Source organism: Meleagris gallopavo, chromosome 5 (assembly GCF_905368555.1).
Source record: "Meleagris gallopavo chromosome 5, MGAL_WU_HG_1.1, whole genome shotgun sequence".
Lineage (NCBI taxonomy): Eukaryota > Metazoa > Chordata > Aves > Galliformes > Phasianidae > Meleagris > Meleagris gallopavo.
This window is the reverse complement of record NC_139408.1, coordinates 49221090-49239309: the sequence shown is the minus strand read 5'-3', so window position 1 is coordinate 49239309 and position 18220 is coordinate 49221090. Positions and strand designations below refer to the sequence as shown.

Genomic DNA, 18220 nt, shown 5'->3' with positions numbered 1-18220 from the left:
GCTGAAGTGGAGGAAAGTAATCCAGCTACTTAATATTGAGCACACTTGAGCTTTCTAATGAAAGCAAGTCAAGGAGTGGGGAAAATAGATTTTGCACTGTTTTTTTTAAATTTCACTCTCTCCCATCTCATGTTTCTTACCTGTCCTGGAAGAGACGTAATGCTTCATGGGCCCAAATCCTGATAAGGCCTTCAACCGGCAAGGTTTCTAGTGGTCTTAATGCTTCAAATATACCTCTCACCCATCGAGTCATTTCACGAGGTGAATAGATGTAGTGTGGCTGTGTGTCTTGAGTGAATCTCTCCTAAAAACCCAAACATCTATTAGTTCTATTTATATAACACATATGTAATAGTTACTTCATCTCAAAATTGTGCCATACTTTTACAGGCCTTGAGTTGCCATATATTACTTTGCTAGCCACATTCAGAAACTTTCACCAGAAATCAAGTAAATGGTTGTACATGTGCTATACATGTGAAAGGCAAGCAATGCATGTTAAAGTGATTTAGCAAAAATGAAGACTAATTAGAATTTGGGGTTGTAGTCAAGAAATTACCTGAGACATTGTGTAGAATTCTACCATAGCAGCAGTAAGAGGTTCTGCATATGTGCGAAGTGATGGGATCAGCCTTAACATTGCACGATTGAACGTTCCATATATCTGAGTAAGTGAAGCTGGTCCAGGATAGTCCACATAAACAACAGGAACGTGTCGTAAAAATCTGAAAGATTAACATATTTGATAGTTTGATAGGCCAAGTTACAGACTACACTATTTTACTTGTTTTTCTGCAAAGTTAAATCACTGCCTGATAAAAAATTTACAACAGTAACTGCAGTTGATCAAGGTGGATCACAGCGATTTGCACCAAAAAGCATTCATTCAGGTGACTCAAATGTAACAACCAGACCACTGACTGTCAGAATAAGAATCAGCTAGCAAATACCTTCAAAAGTGAAGAACATAACGTAAGCAAAGATAGTATTAAACAAGAATATTAAGAATGGATTCCATATTCACTGCCTCCATTTTGACTTTGCTATTCTGCAGCTACATAGAGCTGTTTATCGAATGTATTACCTGTGTGAGAGAGGTTTTCTTCCGGGATCAGTAGGTGGATTACATGCACCAACAAACTGAATTCTCTCCAGTTTCACCCATGTCTGATCTGATGTACGGTAGAATCCTCCATGTTCCACCATCTGGAAAAAAACAAAACAAAAAACCAGACTCAGCATAACGCTAAGTTTCTGTGAAGATAACTGTTATGATATAGTTGACTTCAGTGGAAAACAAACCTGTCTAATGAAGGATATGACTCTCTGTGTGCCATACTTATCCATATCTGGCAAGTTGATTTCATCGCAGAACAGCACCAGCCACTTTCCTAACTGCACAGGAGCCAGCACCACTCCATTAGGTGTACGTCTGTACTCACAGTAGTGATCAAAAGTTTTCAAGAGCAGTTCTGGAGTAGTAGCACTAGAAAAGTTGAGTCCAACCACCTTAAAAATAGCAAAGAGAAAATTAGTTAAGTTAGACTACACTACAGCTTGAAAGAGTGTCCTGGAAAACAGGTACCCTACAGTTTACCTTTCCACAGTAGAAGTGCATATACCATCAAGTTACTGACTATAATAAACAGTATGCTCCCCTCCACGGGTTTTCCATTTACTATGCAGCAATGCTTCCTGCCCAACTGTGTACTCAGAACATCACAGCTTTATTTCACTGTTTTTCTACCTAAATGCTCTCAAGGATGACAGCTGTTCTTAAACATTACTATAGATTTTTCATTACCAAACATAGGTACGCTCCTGCATTCACTGATACTAGATATGAAGGAATTAGCCTTTGGACTGAGGATATTGAGAAATAAATTTAAACTCACCATAATTTTTATTTTTTGCTGTGCTGATATACTGATTAAGATGGAAGCACCACTGAATTCAAGCTAGAAAATCACTTCAGTACAACATCAAGACTAACTCAATCTTTAAGGAAATTAGCAGCTTGTTGCTACTCACACACAGACATGTGACTGCACACACTCCTGCATACCTCCATATCAGGAAGGGCTCTGAGAGCACTGAAGAGGGTCATGGTCTTTCCAGAACCTGGTGGGCCACAGAGTACCAGAGGTTTGTGTTCTGCCAGCCAGGTATACAGCAGTGCTTCATGGCGAACTGTATCTAGTGTTGGTACTACAACATCAGGAGCTGCCACTTTGTGTGTCTCAACTTCAATCTGAGGAACCTTGGTTTGCCATGGCACCCACTCACCCGTAATAGACACCTAAGAACACAAAAACGCCAGCAGAACTTAGAACAGGAATGCAGTTCAATCTTAGTTAAAATATATGCATGTTTAAGAACCAGAGTAGCTTGTGGCATTGAATTTGATGTGATTATGGAAACACGCAGCTTAGACCACTGCTCTCTGGAAAGCCAGAAACTGTAAAACTTAAGATAACCTAGTGTTTTATTCTCTACCTTCATTATCTCCAAGATCTAAATCAAGCTTCCAAGACTACAAAGCAGCAATGCTTGCATAAGACAAGTTTTACCTCATAGTCAATGATAGGAATGTTGGGTGCAGTTGGCAGCGGAACAGCGGTAATTCTCCTAATGTATTCTCCAAGCTCTGCTCTCATTTTCAGACGGCTGTCTCCAGAGAGAGACCAGAGTATTGCATAGACCAAGTACCTCTGCAGGAAGCAGCAAAAGAAGCTATTGTTCATACAGCAATAGAACAGAACTTCATGTATAATAAAGAAAGTCTAGCTACTATTCTGCCACATCAAATACAGGAATCACTCAGCAGCGTACTATCTTTACCTGGATATAGCGCTCTAGTTGATCTATCTGCATTGGAAAGTCTGGATGGTTGGCATTGTACTGGGCTACGTTACGGCAAGCTTGATGCAACATGGAGAACAGAGAACCAAGACAGCGCAAACGGGTCAGATCCATAATATGCTCCAATTTGAAAGCGTGTTCGAGTGCTTTGGTTACAAGGCCATTGGATGTGAAATATGGTTGCATTATAGTTGCAGCATCTCTCTGTATCTGTTGGGGGGAGAGATAAACACTGCTCAAAACATTTGCTTTGCACTTGATAACCAGGAAGTAATTTTGTTTAAGGTTTGAAATGCTTATTTTAACGTTCTTTTAAAAAAAGGTTTTAACAAGAAAGTCAGCTTTTCTATGAGAAGCTAACAGAAATTTGAAGTAAACCATGCTACTCATGATACCTGCAACATTGGGGATGCTGCTTCTTCTCCTTCATCTTCTTTGCCCTTTCGCCTTCGTTGAGCTTCCTCCTCACCTTCATCCAGAGGAATGCTTTTTAGTCTCGCTAGGAAGTTATTGAATATCATGTCTGTACTGAGGACGTCCTCGCTGAACCAGACCATACCACATCTTGACACAGTAGCCAAAGTGGCATACTTCAGATCCTGTACCTCAAACATGATACGCACCTGAAGAATACAAGTTTAAAACAGATTCTGAAGTTAAAAACAAAACAAAACAAAACAACAAACAAAAGAACTCCCCCCAAAACCCTAAAAAATTACCAACCCCGTATCTAGACCTTGTTTAAAAAGTCAGCTTGTACTAAGCCTCTGAAGAACCAGCAGCATTGAACTACTATAGGCGAAGTTCATCATTACTGCCTCCTAACCTAACCTTTAATAGAACATAATGTATTGGTCTTACAGGGCCAGAATAAGCTAAAATGTTGGGTTCCACCAGACGTCCTAACTCCTGCAGACCTGAGATGAATATTAATGAATATTACCCTGCTTATAGTAAGAAACAGGAACGGCAACAGCACAACTCAAGAAAAAAGCATTAAGTTTGTATGAAATCAAGTCATAAAGTCACATTGAAGAAGTAGCATTACATTTGGTGGAAGGCTGAGACGTTCTCCGTTTGGTAGAGTCAGCAGTTTGTTGTCATCCAGAACAGAGTTCAAGTTCTCAACCCATTCAGGGTCTACATCACCATCGAAGATAATCCACTGACGTTTTTGTAATTCACCTCTCACGTTGTCTATGATTCTGTAATTGTTGGAAACATTTATTGTAGCGTTACAGATGACAGAGAACAAAGACAAAACAAGGCCAAGAATACACAGGGCACATATCTACTCCCCACTTTTCATTTGTGCTACTTAAGACTCACTTTCTCAGGACATGTGTAAACAAGCCATCTGTCCATTCTCTGGTATTTGGATCCAAAGTACCATAGAGGTGATCTTTGCTGATTGCTTTTGGATCAATAATATGAGCAACACCTTCCACACCCTCCAGTCGTTCAAGAGCTTTCAGCAGTACTCTCCAAGCCATGCTCTTTCCACTTCCAGAGGGACCCACCATCATCAATCCATGATTTATCTGTGTAATCTGGTATAACTGAAGAACCTGTGACAGAAAAAATGATGTGTGAATGTAGTCTCAACTTCAGCAGTACTTCGAACCTTCTATTTCTTGCTCAATTAAGGTGAAAAATTCATAGTAAAAAGGAATATTTAGTCTTACACATGCATTAATTCCAACCTCACAATGCTTTCAATTTTACGTTTTACCTTTTCAACCCACATGCCACCAACTTCTTCTCCATCACCATAGGTAAGGTACATTTCCTGACACACTTTCTTAAGCTCCTCTCTCAGGGCTGTCATCTCCCCACGGTGATACTGCACTCCAGGGAATACATCAGAAAGGAGACTGAACAGCAATGGAATGTCTTCTGCAACCAGTTTTGGTACCATGGTTTCACATACACTTTGGATCAGGATCTGCAGAGAGAATCATGTTTTAGTTAAGGCCATATTTTTAGTTTTACCTTAGTTTTTAGTTAATTCACTTCGCTGAGGGTGTTCAACAAGGAGCAATTCCCTACAAAGTTCACTGATAAGGCACCAAACTAGCACGGTCTTGGTAAGAGCAACCATTAATGGAGGACTCTGCCTTCCAACTACATAATGAATTCCTGTTGATTCTTAATTTATACAACTGTAGTTGCTTACCCTTCCTCAATAATGCTTTTGGAAATAACTAGAGAAGAACTGAGCAGCAATAAAAACTATGAATGCATTACTCACGTAAAAACAAATCTTTTACTATTATTCATGGATTTCTAAGTTCAGCACTTCTTTCACTTAGTGCTTCAAAGCTATCAATTATCACTTCCTCTGAGCAACATAACTTCACTTCCACGGTATAACGCTCATCGCCAAACGCCGCAAGGTGTTTGCTTTGCTTAGTGTGCATCCTGTACTTTGTCACAGAAGAGTTCACACACACATTACCTCTTGTTCTGGTAAGTTTTCAGCAATTTCTCCTTCATCAACAACTTCACCACGCTCTTCTTTCTCCCGTTTTATCTTCTGAATCCTCTCCCTCTTCACATTACCTGCACTAACCAGCACACTCTTCAGTGCTCTCAAGCCAAAATCGTAGTGACTTTGGGAGGACAGCTGTTCATCACAAAGCCTAAGAATCAAGAGATACAAAATATGGCTCTCAATGGAGACCAACACAACATTCAAGAAAATACATGCCATTGTTTAATTGGAATAATTGCTATGCAGTGTGCTTAGCGAGTTGCACAGAACATTACAAATTAGAACAATAAGCTGTATATGTAGCTACAGGAGCCAAACTTGACACTCACTTGAAGAATGGTACAATCTTATTGGCAAGCACTTCGGCTGTACGGAAACCTTGGGAGTACAGCATGACCTGGGCAATCAGCTGACGGTCTGGTTTTGTCATTGCCAAGCTACGGAACAACTTCTTCAAATTGTCAGGCAGATTCGATCTGCCTGCATAGCCAGGATTCATGGTGATGAAGATAGCCATGTCAGGGCTTACTTTGACCTGTTTGTTCAGCAGCTCACAAGTAATAGGTGTTGCAGCTGAAAAGAGAAGGAAAGCGGTTTCATTCATGACTGTGGGAGAAATGTAACTGAGTAACAAAACAGCACAAAGGATGCTGAGGATGTTACCCAACACTACCAGAAATGAACAGTGACATACTCTTGTCATAGTTGGGGTTGGAATGCTCTCGCAAGGCTTCCTGGATGCACTGAACTTGCTGTGAAACGGCAGACAGCATGCGCTCCTCCAGCCGGTTGAACTCATCAAAACAGCCCCATGCACCCACTTGGCAAAGTCCCACAAAGATGCGTCCCATTGCCTGCACACAGACAGGAAAATTCACTGAAGTAGCATGATCCTTCTTGCCTACGCACAGGCAATAGGAATGGATAACAGTACTTTAGATAGGGCACCCAAAGCAAGAAGGAACTGCATTTGTACACAAGTCATACTCTTTGTAAGAGCTGTAAAAAACTTCTAACTGACTTTCAGATATTTGCTGCTTTTTGTTAATACAGTACTATAGTGTATTCACAGAACAGTGAAAGTATATCCACTGCAAGATGCTTTGCTTGTTGGTATCGCTAATGCTAGGTGCTGTTCTTGTACTTTATCACAATAGTTACTGAATTATAAAGCATTTCAGAAGAGCAAATTTGATGGACAGATGCTGCAAGGCTTCTAACTGCCTTCTAAGCAGGACTCCACAAAATGAGAGTACGACAGAGGTCTAAAAGCTACAGTAGTTTAAAATGTCTAAGAATCAGCTTTTCATTTTCTAATAGAAGAACCAGGAAATTGATTAGAGGTGCTCTTTTGCAAAGTCCACAGTAATGCAATAGAGCTAGTTGGTAGAGAATGCTACAGAAACAAATGAATTCAGGGGGAGAAATAAGTACCTGTAAAAATTCACTGAAATACAAACAGCAAATAACCCTTTCAATCTTGGGACTTACTGATCCTGACACCAGTCAGAGGTAGGAAGAGAGCTAGGGGTAAGAATATCACATGCCATCCCTGTTTTTATTCCTCCCTAAGTTACCACTTCTTACCCTTCCTTCTTACGGTCACCACTACAGGCTTAACACCGACAAAATGGACACCTGGTCCTGAAAGAACACAGTGTGTAGAAAAACAAATGAACAAGCAAAAAATACTTGCACTCCATCTGAGTCCAGGAAGGACCAGGATTCCTCATCTGTGTTTTTTATTTGTATTTACAGAAACTCTTCACAGAACTGCTTTACAATTAACAGACGAATTTCATCTGGTTCTCAGTTCGAAAACATTAGTAATTTTACAATGCCTGGGCAATTTTTTTTTAGTTTTGAGTAATCCTTCACATGCTGAGGCAAAGTCTACAGCTTTGCCACGAAGGGTAGTTTGGTAATCACGCAGCCTCAAATTCTCCTTGGTTCTTCATTAAACCAGCACTACTAAGAAAAATTACTTTCCTAAAGCCAGTTGTGTGTTCCTGTACTTCCTATTCCCTTCCCTCAATTAACTCCTGAAATACCAGTTCTGAAGAAAAAACAAAACCAAACAAAAACAGAATGCTCCCCCTGCAAACAATTTTTCACCCCACTTTTGCTTCAGGCATTTTCTGTTATAGAGCATCTGTACAACTCACAGGTAACCTGCTCAGTTAAATGTTACACATGATCATTTCAAAAGTAAACACTCCCGGCTGTTTCGAAGGGGTTCTTAGCATATGTTACCAAAGACCAAATTCTTTTAAATTGAGCAGCTTACCTGGAAGTCAAATGTCTCATCACAGTTGAAAACCAACACGAAGCGGCCGAGCTGATGTCCAAGAGCTTTAACAGATTCTGTTTTACCAGTACCAGCGGGACCTAATTTTGAAGAGAAATGTGTTTTAATGTTGACAGTCTCATGTACCATTGCCTAACCACATCATCAGCCAGCATACCTATTCCAATAGTCCTCAATAAGGAACCTAAAATTCCTAAAGAAGTTACAGCTTCTCCCAAAAGACTGTTTTGTTCTTCAATATCTTAGTTAAAAACATTCTGAAACCTTGGACTAAAGCTATACATTTCAGAGAGTAAGAGTTCTTAACTTAATTCTTATGTTTTTACTGTTCTTCAGACCCAACATACCGAATGGTGATCCTCCAAGTCTTGCCTCCAGGGCTTGTGTCATTGTCAGGTAACAGCGGTCAGTAAGAGGAGTCTGTACTAGCTTATCCTGTACACCAAGGTACTCAAAACCATAGTTGAATTTGGCATTTGCCATCTGAATGGAGAGCTGTTGCAACACATCTGTCTGTTTTGGGTCAAAGTAGAACCGCATTTGGCTGAGCCACTCGAAGGACTTGGAGTTGTCGACCTTGCTTCTCAACAGTGATCTCGTAACATCTCTTTGGTGCACCAACTCAGTGATCTAGAAAATGAAGTAACCCCTCAAACTGCAGCAGTCCAAGCCATTGCCAGTAAAGACAGGAACTCTACAACTTCTCAGATCAGCACAGTAAACTGCCATCATTCAGAAATCATGAGCTACCAACTATACTGTTTTAAAAAGTGTTGATATGAAGACAGAACTAACAATGTTGACTGCTCTGGCTAAGGACTTTCCTAGCTTTCAGGAAAGCAGCCTGGTCCTCCATTAGTCTGTTAATCCATTACAATGCTGAACAAGGTATTTCATTTCCCAGAAACTATGAAGACAATGCTCCCAAAACAGGTGAGATACCATCCTTTAAAAATCCAAAGGAATAACTTGGAGTGATCGTACTCTCTGCTCCCAACCCTCAACCTCTATTTAGCATATAGTAATAGCAGCTTAGTAAGATTTACTTTGGAATGAAGAAATCATTAACATTTACGTTTGGAACAGGCAGCCTAGTCTATAGTCATGCCATCACGTAGCAAAATCACAAGAGTTTAAAACCATAGCCACCTACAGTACCAGGGCTTGTTGCTTAAATTGCATTAAACATTTTCCTAGCGGAAAAAAACAAGTCTCAGGCTGATCTTTCTCACTAAATTGTTATAGAATCTCTCTCCCCAACACACAAGAAGAAAAGTGGTTTTTACTTACCAAGTGCTCCAGTTTCCTTCTGCGAAGAGGTGGCTGCTCCATCAGCACGGAGTCTGCCAGTACATTGAGTGTGACCTCAACATTAGCTAGCACTGACTGGAGAGGACTGCTGTCCTCACCTCCACTCATACCATTCAGGGCTGACTCAACATTTTCAGACCATGCAATCTGGGCTGACAGGACAACAAGCTGAGCCTGTGTAACAAAAAAAATCCTTATCAGACAGTTTTCTTCATTGCAGTAACTAAGTTGCAATATGCTTAGATGTTCCATATTGATACCTGGAATTTGTCAATCCAAGAGATGTAGACTGCTGGATCAATTGAAGTTGCTTTTCCAAAGATTTCTACTTCAGTAACAGATTCTGCAAGCAATTTGGCAAGGGTCACTCTCATTTCTCTCTCAACCAGAGTGAGCCACTCATTAATTTTGGGATGTTCTGTGATGGAGACTGGGGTTTTGAACAGCACCTGGAAGAATTAGCTTTAAGTCAATCTATATTCACACATTAACAAAGTTTTAATTAGAGAGAAACAATGCAGATCTACCTCCTCTCCTTCACGTGAGGATATGCCCAGAACCACAGAATTATCTTCATTGAGAATGATGCTAGAAACGCCAGCAAACATCTTCTTGAAGTGTTTCTGAAGCTTAGCAACGTTCTTGCTGTTTCCAATGATCTCAAGCAAATCTTCATCACCAACAAAGTAAAACCTAATAATTATTTAAAATTAGATCTCTATCAAAACTCCAACTATCACTTTTATCTATTTATAGACATGGACATTTCATGGACAGACGCTATATGGGAGTAACTGACACTCAACTCTCCAGTACTGTAGGAGGGCAAGAACCATAAATTCACCAGAAGAAAGAGCTCAGTTCTAAAACCTAGCTTCAGTTTGTGTAATAGCATCCATACATGACTGCATATGTGCTTCATACTGTGGAGCATTTTATTTACTTATCCATCTCTGAAACATCCACAGCAGTACTCGGGAATTCTCTTATACAGGCAGAACTCCCACTTTTGTATGTTCTCTTGCTAAGTCACTCATATTCTCTCATGTTAAGCAACAAACCAGTTGATGACTAGGATTAAGTCAGAACCAGTAACTTAAATACTGGATTGTGTTGTTAAGTCCACCAAATTAAGCAGTTCCCAAAAGAATCTGTAAGTTTATAGAAATCAGCTGCAATGACTCTTAAACTTCTGAATCCCTAAAACCAGCCACATATGATCATGTAGAAGAAATTTCAGTTCCACTTCTTGAGAACTGAATTCAATGTTTTGAGATCACAAATTTACAGGTATAACACCTTATTTATACGCAGTACATTAAGACTGGCAGAGCCTTTACATAACAGTACACTGTACAGAATTCCTGTACAGAAACAGCAAGTTACTTTTCTTCCACGGTCAACTTCTTACCGAGGGAAAGAGGACCTCTCCCTTTCCAGGTATTCTCCCAGAGCCTTTTGGATCTTTCCAAGCAAGTCTGCCAGTCTCTCCAGTGATCTCTGCACACCTTGTATGTTGAGAACATCCATCACAAGTGGAGATTTGGACACCTTTTTCATGAGTGCCAGAAACTCAGTACTGATGCTGCAAGTAAAATAACAGTACTTCAGTGTAAATTCACTGACTTACATGAAAGGCTGTGGGAACAGATGTAAGCTTGCTTTTTAATAGCTACAGTGCCAGAAAAATTCTAGAGTTAACTGACTGGAACTCAGAAAAAACATCTGAATTCAAATCAACCTTTAAAATTGCCTGTTACCCTTTTTATTACAATCCTTTTTCTGTCACTGTTGTCGACAGGCAGTTTTTGCTTTATTTGTTTGCTTAACAAACTTAAGTTTGCAGCAGGGTAGTAATCCAACCAGACGGGGCATTTTGGCTTAAGAAAGTGCTACACTGAAGTTATGAAGTGGTAGACCTGTTCAGATAGGTAAGAAAGGAAAAAGCAATCAAAAAGTTACCTCTGGAACCGCTGGGTCTCCACTGGCAATAAGTGCTTGATGTCTGCACTACCAGTGAAGATACCCTCCAAGTAGACCCATCGCCTCTGGACGTCTATCCAGACATCAAAGAGCGCCATGATCCGGTTCAGTTTATCTTCCCAGCTGAGGGCATCCTCCTCAAACACCTGAAGTTTAAATGGTACATTAACACTCATTTTAATAATATCAGGGCCAGTAACTGTTAGTAGAAAGCTATTTACAAGTAATAAAATATGCATACGCAATTGATTGTCAACTGAAATACGCAACAGGAAGTCAGAATTAAATGAAGATTCTTTAGTTTTTCTCTCCTATTTACCTTGTAGTATGGTGACAGCTTCATAGCTGACACGCTATTAATGTGCTCTTTTACTTTGTTGAAAAGGTCATCCCATCCTCGAATCAATCGACATTTGTTCTGATAGTTGACCAAATCCAGTTCATAGGTGTTCCATACTTCTCTTATCTGAAGGGAAAGACAGCTGAATAAGGCATCAATTACTTCTGCTTTAGCATAATTACAAAGTAGAAGTCTATTAGGAGTAATCAGATTTTTCTTTTTTACTCAAGGATTCTGAGTTCATGCTCAAGCTGTTATTAAAAATAGAAAATACAACACTATTAGCATTTTTAGAAGTCATTACTGAGGACTGCTCTTCCAAAATGATTCAAGTTTCATCACCAGAATCTTTCACAGCTTTAAGCTGTTCCCCAAAAAAGAGTGTTCCATGGAGTCTGAGCACTTCTATCAACAGCTTAGATTGAGTTTACTACTTAAGTGTCAGCTACCTGACAGAACAGCTTTGATTTGATAGTAAGTGCATACACAAAAGAGTTGATACTAGCCTGTTTCAAGAACTCCTCCAAAGCCATTTCTCCCTGAGCCACAAGCAGTACATCTTTGACGATTGCTTCATTTCTCTGTAAGTCAACGTCCCAGATCTGCCCCAGGGTGAGTTCTGAGACAACCCAGTTAACATGAAGCCTCTTCATCAGCTGTTTCCAGTGACGATCTTTGAGTGCCTCTGATTTCAGTTCAATAACTAACATGTTTATCTACAGAAGACAAGAAAGCAGGTTATGCCTTGGAACACGAACTACAAAACTGAGGCATTTTAGAAGTGAGTGCAATTTACCTTCATGTAGCCTTTCAGAAGTCTCTGAACATACTCATAGGAGGCATACTGTCGCAAGCGGGCAGGGAAATTCTTCAGTTGGTTCAGCAGAACATCTAAGTTTTGTCGAAGCTGTCAATAACAAAATAAGTATTTCTCTGTGCATATAATTGCATTCATAAAAGTAAACATCTTATTTCAGAGAGGTTTCCGTAAAAAACCAAAGTGTAATCTATGGCACAGCTTTTTCAATGCTGTAGTTATTTGTTTAAGATGGGTTGCTCTGTTGCTGAAAATACAATTTTATTTGTCCAATTAAGATTTAAGAAATTCTGTTGTCACAGGGAGTTTATTTGGCGTAGTGCTCCTTTTGCTTTCTACCTCCTGAGCACTTAAACAAAACTGATGCTGTTCATCCAGCTGTAAGATGAAGTTCCCTTACTGAGGTCCAACAGCATACTTAAAACCAGCAGAGCACATACATACATATTCTCTGTATACAGTCCAATCTCGTTAATGGGATCGCACTGGAGAATTATGTAACTTGTGACAAATGCTTTGGTTTTATGCTTAGCATTTCAAGAAACATGCTCATGAAATGCATGCAAAGGTACATAAACAGTGCAACTGGAATGTGACAACTGAGCACTTCTATCTCAAGAAGTCTAACTCTTAATTCGCTTAAGCGAATATGCTTTCAGTAGTTATATTGCTTATGTGTACAGTAGTGTAGTACCTTGCGAGGCTGTACTGAAACCCAGGGCTGCTCTTTCATCTGATCAATCTGCTCCCAGACCTTTGAGAGCTCAGACCAAACGCCTTTGAGATCTTGCAACTCTTCTAGGGCTACCTAGAATAAAAAAGGAACCAAACATCAGCAATTAGTTTCCATTTCCTCACAGTCAATAGCATGGGGGAGTTAGAAAGTATCTTTGAACATGTCAAAAACAAAATCAGTTAGCTTGCTAATTCAACAAGACTGCAATATAAAGTGACCCAGCACAAATTTTTGCATTTTTTGTCACCTAATAGCTTCACAAGAGTAAGGCAGTCATAGAAGAAATCGTGGACAATCTTTTAGGCTAAAACTGATTGACAGTAGAGACTGCATCTTGATACGATTACTTAACAATACAAGTCACTTTATAAAAGGAAGAGAGAAATAAAACTGAACCATTTTGCCACGAGACTGACAAGAAGCTGTGTGAATAGGTTATACCTGGACACGTTCTTCACTGCCACTGAGCAATCCTGTATCTGTTAGTTCCAGAGCCTCCTTGGCCTTTGCACATTTCTCACGATCATCTTTCAGCCTCCCAAATTTTCCTTCATAAATGGTAAGAGCCTGAAGAGCCTCTTCTGGACGCAAGTTGCCCTGAAGTTTGGAAGAGATATATTAACCCAAGAAGTTTACAGTCAAGTTGAAGCTAACTTAAAAGCAAGGACTGAATACAAAATGTTGGTCTGTCTCTTTTTTTTTTTTTTTTCCTCCATTTCCAATATACTGATAAAGCAGCAAAATACAAATCCAGAAAAAGCCTATCCCACTTTTAAATGTAGTGTTTTGCTTTACTAAATATCACTTTAGGGAAGGGGAAAAAAAAGCAAAAAAAAAAGCCATAACACCAACTCTTCAGAATTTTTCTACATACACACCCTCTTACTGATCATTTCATACTGATCTCAGTCAAAGTTTTGTTAGTAACTAAAGTTGCCTTGCTTTTTGTACTTTAGATATTTTAGATCTTAAGGATAAACTAACCTCCAACAAACAAATAAACAAGTAAGCTAATGAACAAACAATAACGGAATCCTCACAAAGAGTTTTACCATCATGCATAATGAAAAATTGAAAAAAAAAAAAAAAAAAAGCATTAAAATAAACTGCCTACTTCTTGTTGAGTGACGAAAAACTATCTCATTTGGTGACTGAATATTAATTATCACTACTTACTGTTACAGGCTTTGTTTTCTCCCAGTCTGCTAGCAAGTCAGTTGTTCTGCTCTCTACTGCCCGATCCTCTTGAACTATCTTCATCTGCAGGTTTGCTACTTGTTGTTGAATGGCAGAATCCTTCCGACGCATGATGTCATTAAAGGCACCCCACTCTCCCTCAATGTTGTCAATGTACAGCCAAGAGGATGGAAACTGGAACCTCTGTTTCTCAAGCAACCGCTGACCATTGCGATACAGCTGTAGGAGACAGTGATTCTAAGTTAGTTTCATCTTTTTAACTGATGGCACAAGACTAAATACTCAATATGTTTTAACAAGCATTCACTACAGATTCCACAGAACAGGAAGTTCAAGTCTATTCTCAATAGGACTTGAATGCTGCGAAGCTATGCTTGAATGTCATTACTTCACTTAAGAATGAAGTCCAACATTCTCAGAAATAAGAAACATTGATCAAGGCAACATACCTCCACTTGCTTTTCAAATTGTTTGATTTTACGTTTCAGGGACTGCACGTATGTTATGAATGTCACTGCATCTGATGTGCTGGCAGTATCCACTGAATGCTGCTCCAGTTCTTGACGGGACTGTGTGGGGCAATAAGTCAGCATTTCAGAAAACAAGAACAAGTTCATCTGAAAGTGAAAAACTACAGATAGACAACTCTTACCTTGGAAATTTGTGAATGAAACTCTGTCATATTCTGACCGAGCATCTGGCCAAATTTGCTGAGCACTTCCTTGTGCCAGGAGTCATACTTCAAGTTCACCTTTGATTGTACCTGCAGTTGAACAAGGTTACATAATAGTTATTAGTCCTGTTATTTTCTCTTACGCACCCCTTCTGAATTTTAATGCATTTGTCACAATCAGTAACCGCAATTTCTTACCTTTCCGTAGTCTATCACAACAGGTCCAAATTCCTTTCTAGTTTCTGCATTGTCAAATGTTCCTCTGGCCTTTCTTATCTGAACTAAAAGGGCTTGCCACTTATTTAGGTCTTCTCCAAGGCGGTTGTATATGTTTTCAGCCTGCATATCCCACAAGCACTGGTACTGCAGCCAAACCTAATAAAGAAATTTCACATTTCTAACTTTTCCAATACATTTTAAAAGATGTTCCCTCCAAAAATTCTTTATTTAAATGAGCAAAGTCCACATTCATCATAAGTGTAGCACCACGTAGCGTCAGCCTCCTACCTTGACGTACTGTTCCACCTCAGTCACAATTCCCTCAACAGCACAGTACGCCTCCTCCAGGGCTGCAAGGCCATCAGGCATCCGTGTTAATCCATTACGATAGAACTTCTCTTCCTCAGACAGCTCATAATGCACTCCAACCTGAGAATGGCATGTGATATACATGAATTTTTAGTGTACTTCAATTCAGTCCTTCAGTAATACACTAATGCTGAAGGCAATTAAGTGCAATGCAAAAAGAACTGCTCGGACTTAGATACTGACACTCACCTGGTATCTCTGACTTTGAATTCTTGGTAGTGACAGGATTACTGTCTGCCATGAAAACAATTCTTGATAAAGTTTGTACCTGCACTCTTCAATTGGTGGATTCAAGTATATCACCTGGTTGGTTATTCTTAGCTCGTGTACGATGTTCTGCAGAAACAGTGAACATACTCAGTTCTACTGGAAGATGCTACTACAACCCATGCTGACAAGAATTTGGGACTTCTTGAAGTAGCATGCACTCTTGGAAAGCAACTAACACTTATATGGGTGACACTTAGTATTTCTTCAAAATCAGATGCAGAATAAACGTTTATCTCCCATAAAAGCCTGAGCTAAAAATCACTACATTGAATAACCAGCAATGAAAGAAAAAAACAAATCCCCCCTTACCCTCCCCCAACCCTAACCCTAACCCTAGCCCCTCCCCCCCCCAAAAACAAAAAGCCACAAAACAAAGTAACAGACAAAAAAAAAAAGCCACAAAACAAAGTACCAGACACTTACTTTGATCTTGGGTTCTCCACCAGGCTTATGGCTCACTTGTGGAGCATCGGTATCCATGTCAACTTCTGCTTTGTCATCTGCTTGCCCCAGAAGAACTTGGGTCCAGGCTCTCAGCCCAGCTTGCAGGCGAACACCCAGGATTCTTTCAATCTACAAGAAAGGAAGCCACATTGGAGAAAAGTTGCATAGTACTGCATAGAGAGCCTATTGTCAGCATATTCTGACACCAGATACACTGTGATGTCTCAAAGAACCAAGTACTCCCTTACCAAGCAACCACATACAAGAGATCTAAGAGTTCTGGTAGGCTTTTTGGTGAACATCAACTCAAGGGTTCTGCTGTTGTTGTTCTGTTGTTATGGACTTCAGTGGAATTAAGCAAGTTTAACTGCTTTCAAATTGGCCTAGTGTCCAACAATTTTAAACACTACTAAGTGTTTAAAAGACTTCACTACCAGCATAGAAAATGTTCCCCATCCCTTGTTGACCTTACTACTAAGCACGTTCTACACAGTCAAACACAATCAGACTTGTTTCTTCCAAGGATCTTTCTGGAGTTCACTGATCCCAAAGATAACAGCTGAAAACAAACAAGTATTCCATCATCTGCACAAATATTGCACTTGATTGTATTTTTTCCTCCAAATAAATACTACTTGATCTGAAACCTACCTCCATATCCAGCTTATTGACCCAGATTGGCAAGTTTGAATATGAATGAAGATTTAAGTCATCCACAGCTTTCTGGACTCTGTTCAAGATTTCAGAGAAAGTCTTGTGATCATACATGCATGTTTCCAGCGATCTCACTTCCAGGTCTATTTTCTCTTCAATAATGAGCAGATCATCCACCTAACAAAAAGGTTTAAGAAAATGTTTAGCTTGAGAGGTTAGAGAGACAATAATATCTATGCAGAAATGGTTAGTCAGTTTTTTTTTTATTTGGATGCACTAAGTCAATCAATTTCAGTTCTTCTAAAATATCCATTTAGTGACCAATTTGTGTTAACTCAACTGACCACTTAATTAAGAGCTACTGAAGCAATGCCGAGCAGCTATCAGAGTCCACTTTTGCTTAATGACTCATTAGTGGAGTACTAAAGTTCAGAATTTTAAAGATAAATGGTGTAACAAACCTTTTCCTGGAAACTGAAGACAGTCTCAGCCAAACGTTGCACATATGGATCAAGTTTGTATGACTCCCACACAAGTGCAATTCCTTCTGCAATCAAAGCCTGCACCTCCTTTTTCAAGCCAGCAACCAGAAGTGAGATAGTATTACGCTCTTCGACTTTCTCACACGTTCGTTCATATGTACGGACACTTTCAATCAGAGAAATGGCAAATGGATAGAGCTGGTTTGCCTGGTGAGCTTTGTTGACAATTGCTAGAGGAACACGGAAACCCAGCCACTTCAGGTTTCGCACTTCTTTTGAAAGTGTAATTATTTCTGGAAGGAAGTTGACTTTCAGTTTTAGGACATTTCCACTTCGACCTCTAACACGAGTACTTTCAATGGTGAAGATACGACCAGACACACCAAGATTGCGTTGCTGAACTTTTCTTGCCCAGTCATCAAAAATCTCCTGAGTGTTGAGCTTCATGCGAAAGCTATCTCCATCTTGCTTTAATTTCTGACCTTCTACATGGTTCTCCCAGCCTTTGCCAAGAACGTCCTCAACACGCTTCATGTAAGCAGTGAGCTGTCTGTCAATCTGTTTTGCCCAAATTATAGACCCAGACACCGGAGGCAAGTCACGAACATGACTCATTTTACAAGCTTGACTTTGTGGGTATTGTACCTTAAATTTGTCATGAAGAGACTCAATGTCATCTTTCACACGCTGAATCAATTGTGTTTGATATTCACGAATGGCACCTCGAATGTGAGGCCTAACAAACAAGGCATTAAACCGAGAGAAGATCCTGAACATTTCATTGGCATTCTTTGCTGTACCAAGCTGGTCTCTCAGGCGGGCAGTTATTCTTGTTTCAACCCTATCAATTCTTTCATCGTATCTCTTCATTGCCGCCTCCCAAGCTTCTGTACCTTCTTTGGAAACGTCTAACCCATCCACTTCCTTGACATTCTCATAAGCAAGATTGACTTCTTCAATGGCATTAGCATCTGCAGCATCAAAAAGTACTTCTGCTACTTTCATATCTTGAGGTTCAGGTACATCTCCTTGATTTTGTTGGGCAACAGCAGTTACCTGCA

At 39.8% G+C, this 18220-nt stretch overlaps 1 protein-coding gene across 1 annotated transcript in view; it reads right to left on the bottom strand.

The window, feature by feature from the left end:
* Positions 1 to 18220, bottom strand: part of DYNC1H1 (dynein cytoplasmic 1 heavy chain 1) — a 43905-nt gene that overhangs the window by 19348 nt on the left and 6337 nt on the right. Inside the window, exons 8-42 of the mRNA XM_085225645.1 lie at positions 17139 to 18215; positions 16675 to 16854; positions 16003 to 16152; positions 15499 to 15645; positions 15229 to 15369; positions 14920 to 15096; positions 14701 to 14811; positions 14498 to 14617; positions 14028 to 14267; positions 13293 to 13448; positions 12810 to 12923; positions 12095 to 12205; positions 11805 to 12014; positions 11278 to 11424; positions 10938 to 11104; positions 10387 to 10560; positions 9503 to 9668; positions 9236 to 9424; positions 8955 to 9149; positions 8012 to 8294; positions 7644 to 7744; positions 6051 to 6210; positions 5686 to 5929; positions 5321 to 5504; positions 4595 to 4807; positions 4192 to 4430; positions 3911 to 4067; positions 3258 to 3485; positions 2842 to 3072; positions 2571 to 2711; positions 2066 to 2299; positions 1303 to 1509; positions 1085 to 1206; positions 560 to 725; positions 141 to 304 (exon numbers count right to left, since the gene is read on the bottom strand). Of these exons, the coding sequence (XP_085081771.1) occupies positions 141 to 304; positions 560 to 725; positions 1085 to 1206; positions 1303 to 1509; positions 2066 to 2299; positions 2571 to 2711; positions 2842 to 3072; positions 3258 to 3485; positions 3911 to 4067; positions 4192 to 4430; positions 4595 to 4807; positions 5321 to 5504; positions 5686 to 5929; positions 6051 to 6210; positions 7644 to 7744; positions 8012 to 8294; positions 8955 to 9149; positions 9236 to 9424; positions 9503 to 9668; positions 10387 to 10560; positions 10938 to 11104; positions 11278 to 11424; positions 11805 to 12014; positions 12095 to 12205; positions 12810 to 12923; positions 13293 to 13448; positions 14028 to 14267; positions 14498 to 14617; positions 14701 to 14811; positions 14920 to 15096; positions 15229 to 15369; positions 15499 to 15645; positions 16003 to 16152; positions 16675 to 16854; positions 17139 to 18215 (7046 nt within the window). The remainder of the gene's footprint in view (positions 1 to 140; positions 305 to 559; positions 726 to 1084; positions 1207 to 1302; positions 1510 to 2065; positions 2300 to 2570; positions 2712 to 2841; positions 3073 to 3257; positions 3486 to 3910; positions 4068 to 4191; positions 4431 to 4594; positions 4808 to 5320; positions 5505 to 5685; positions 5930 to 6050; positions 6211 to 7643; positions 7745 to 8011; positions 8295 to 8954; positions 9150 to 9235; positions 9425 to 9502; positions 9669 to 10386; positions 10561 to 10937; positions 11105 to 11277; positions 11425 to 11804; positions 12015 to 12094; positions 12206 to 12809; positions 12924 to 13292; positions 13449 to 14027; positions 14268 to 14497; positions 14618 to 14700; positions 14812 to 14919; positions 15097 to 15228; positions 15370 to 15498; positions 15646 to 16002; positions 16153 to 16674; positions 16855 to 17138; positions 18216 to 18220) is intronic.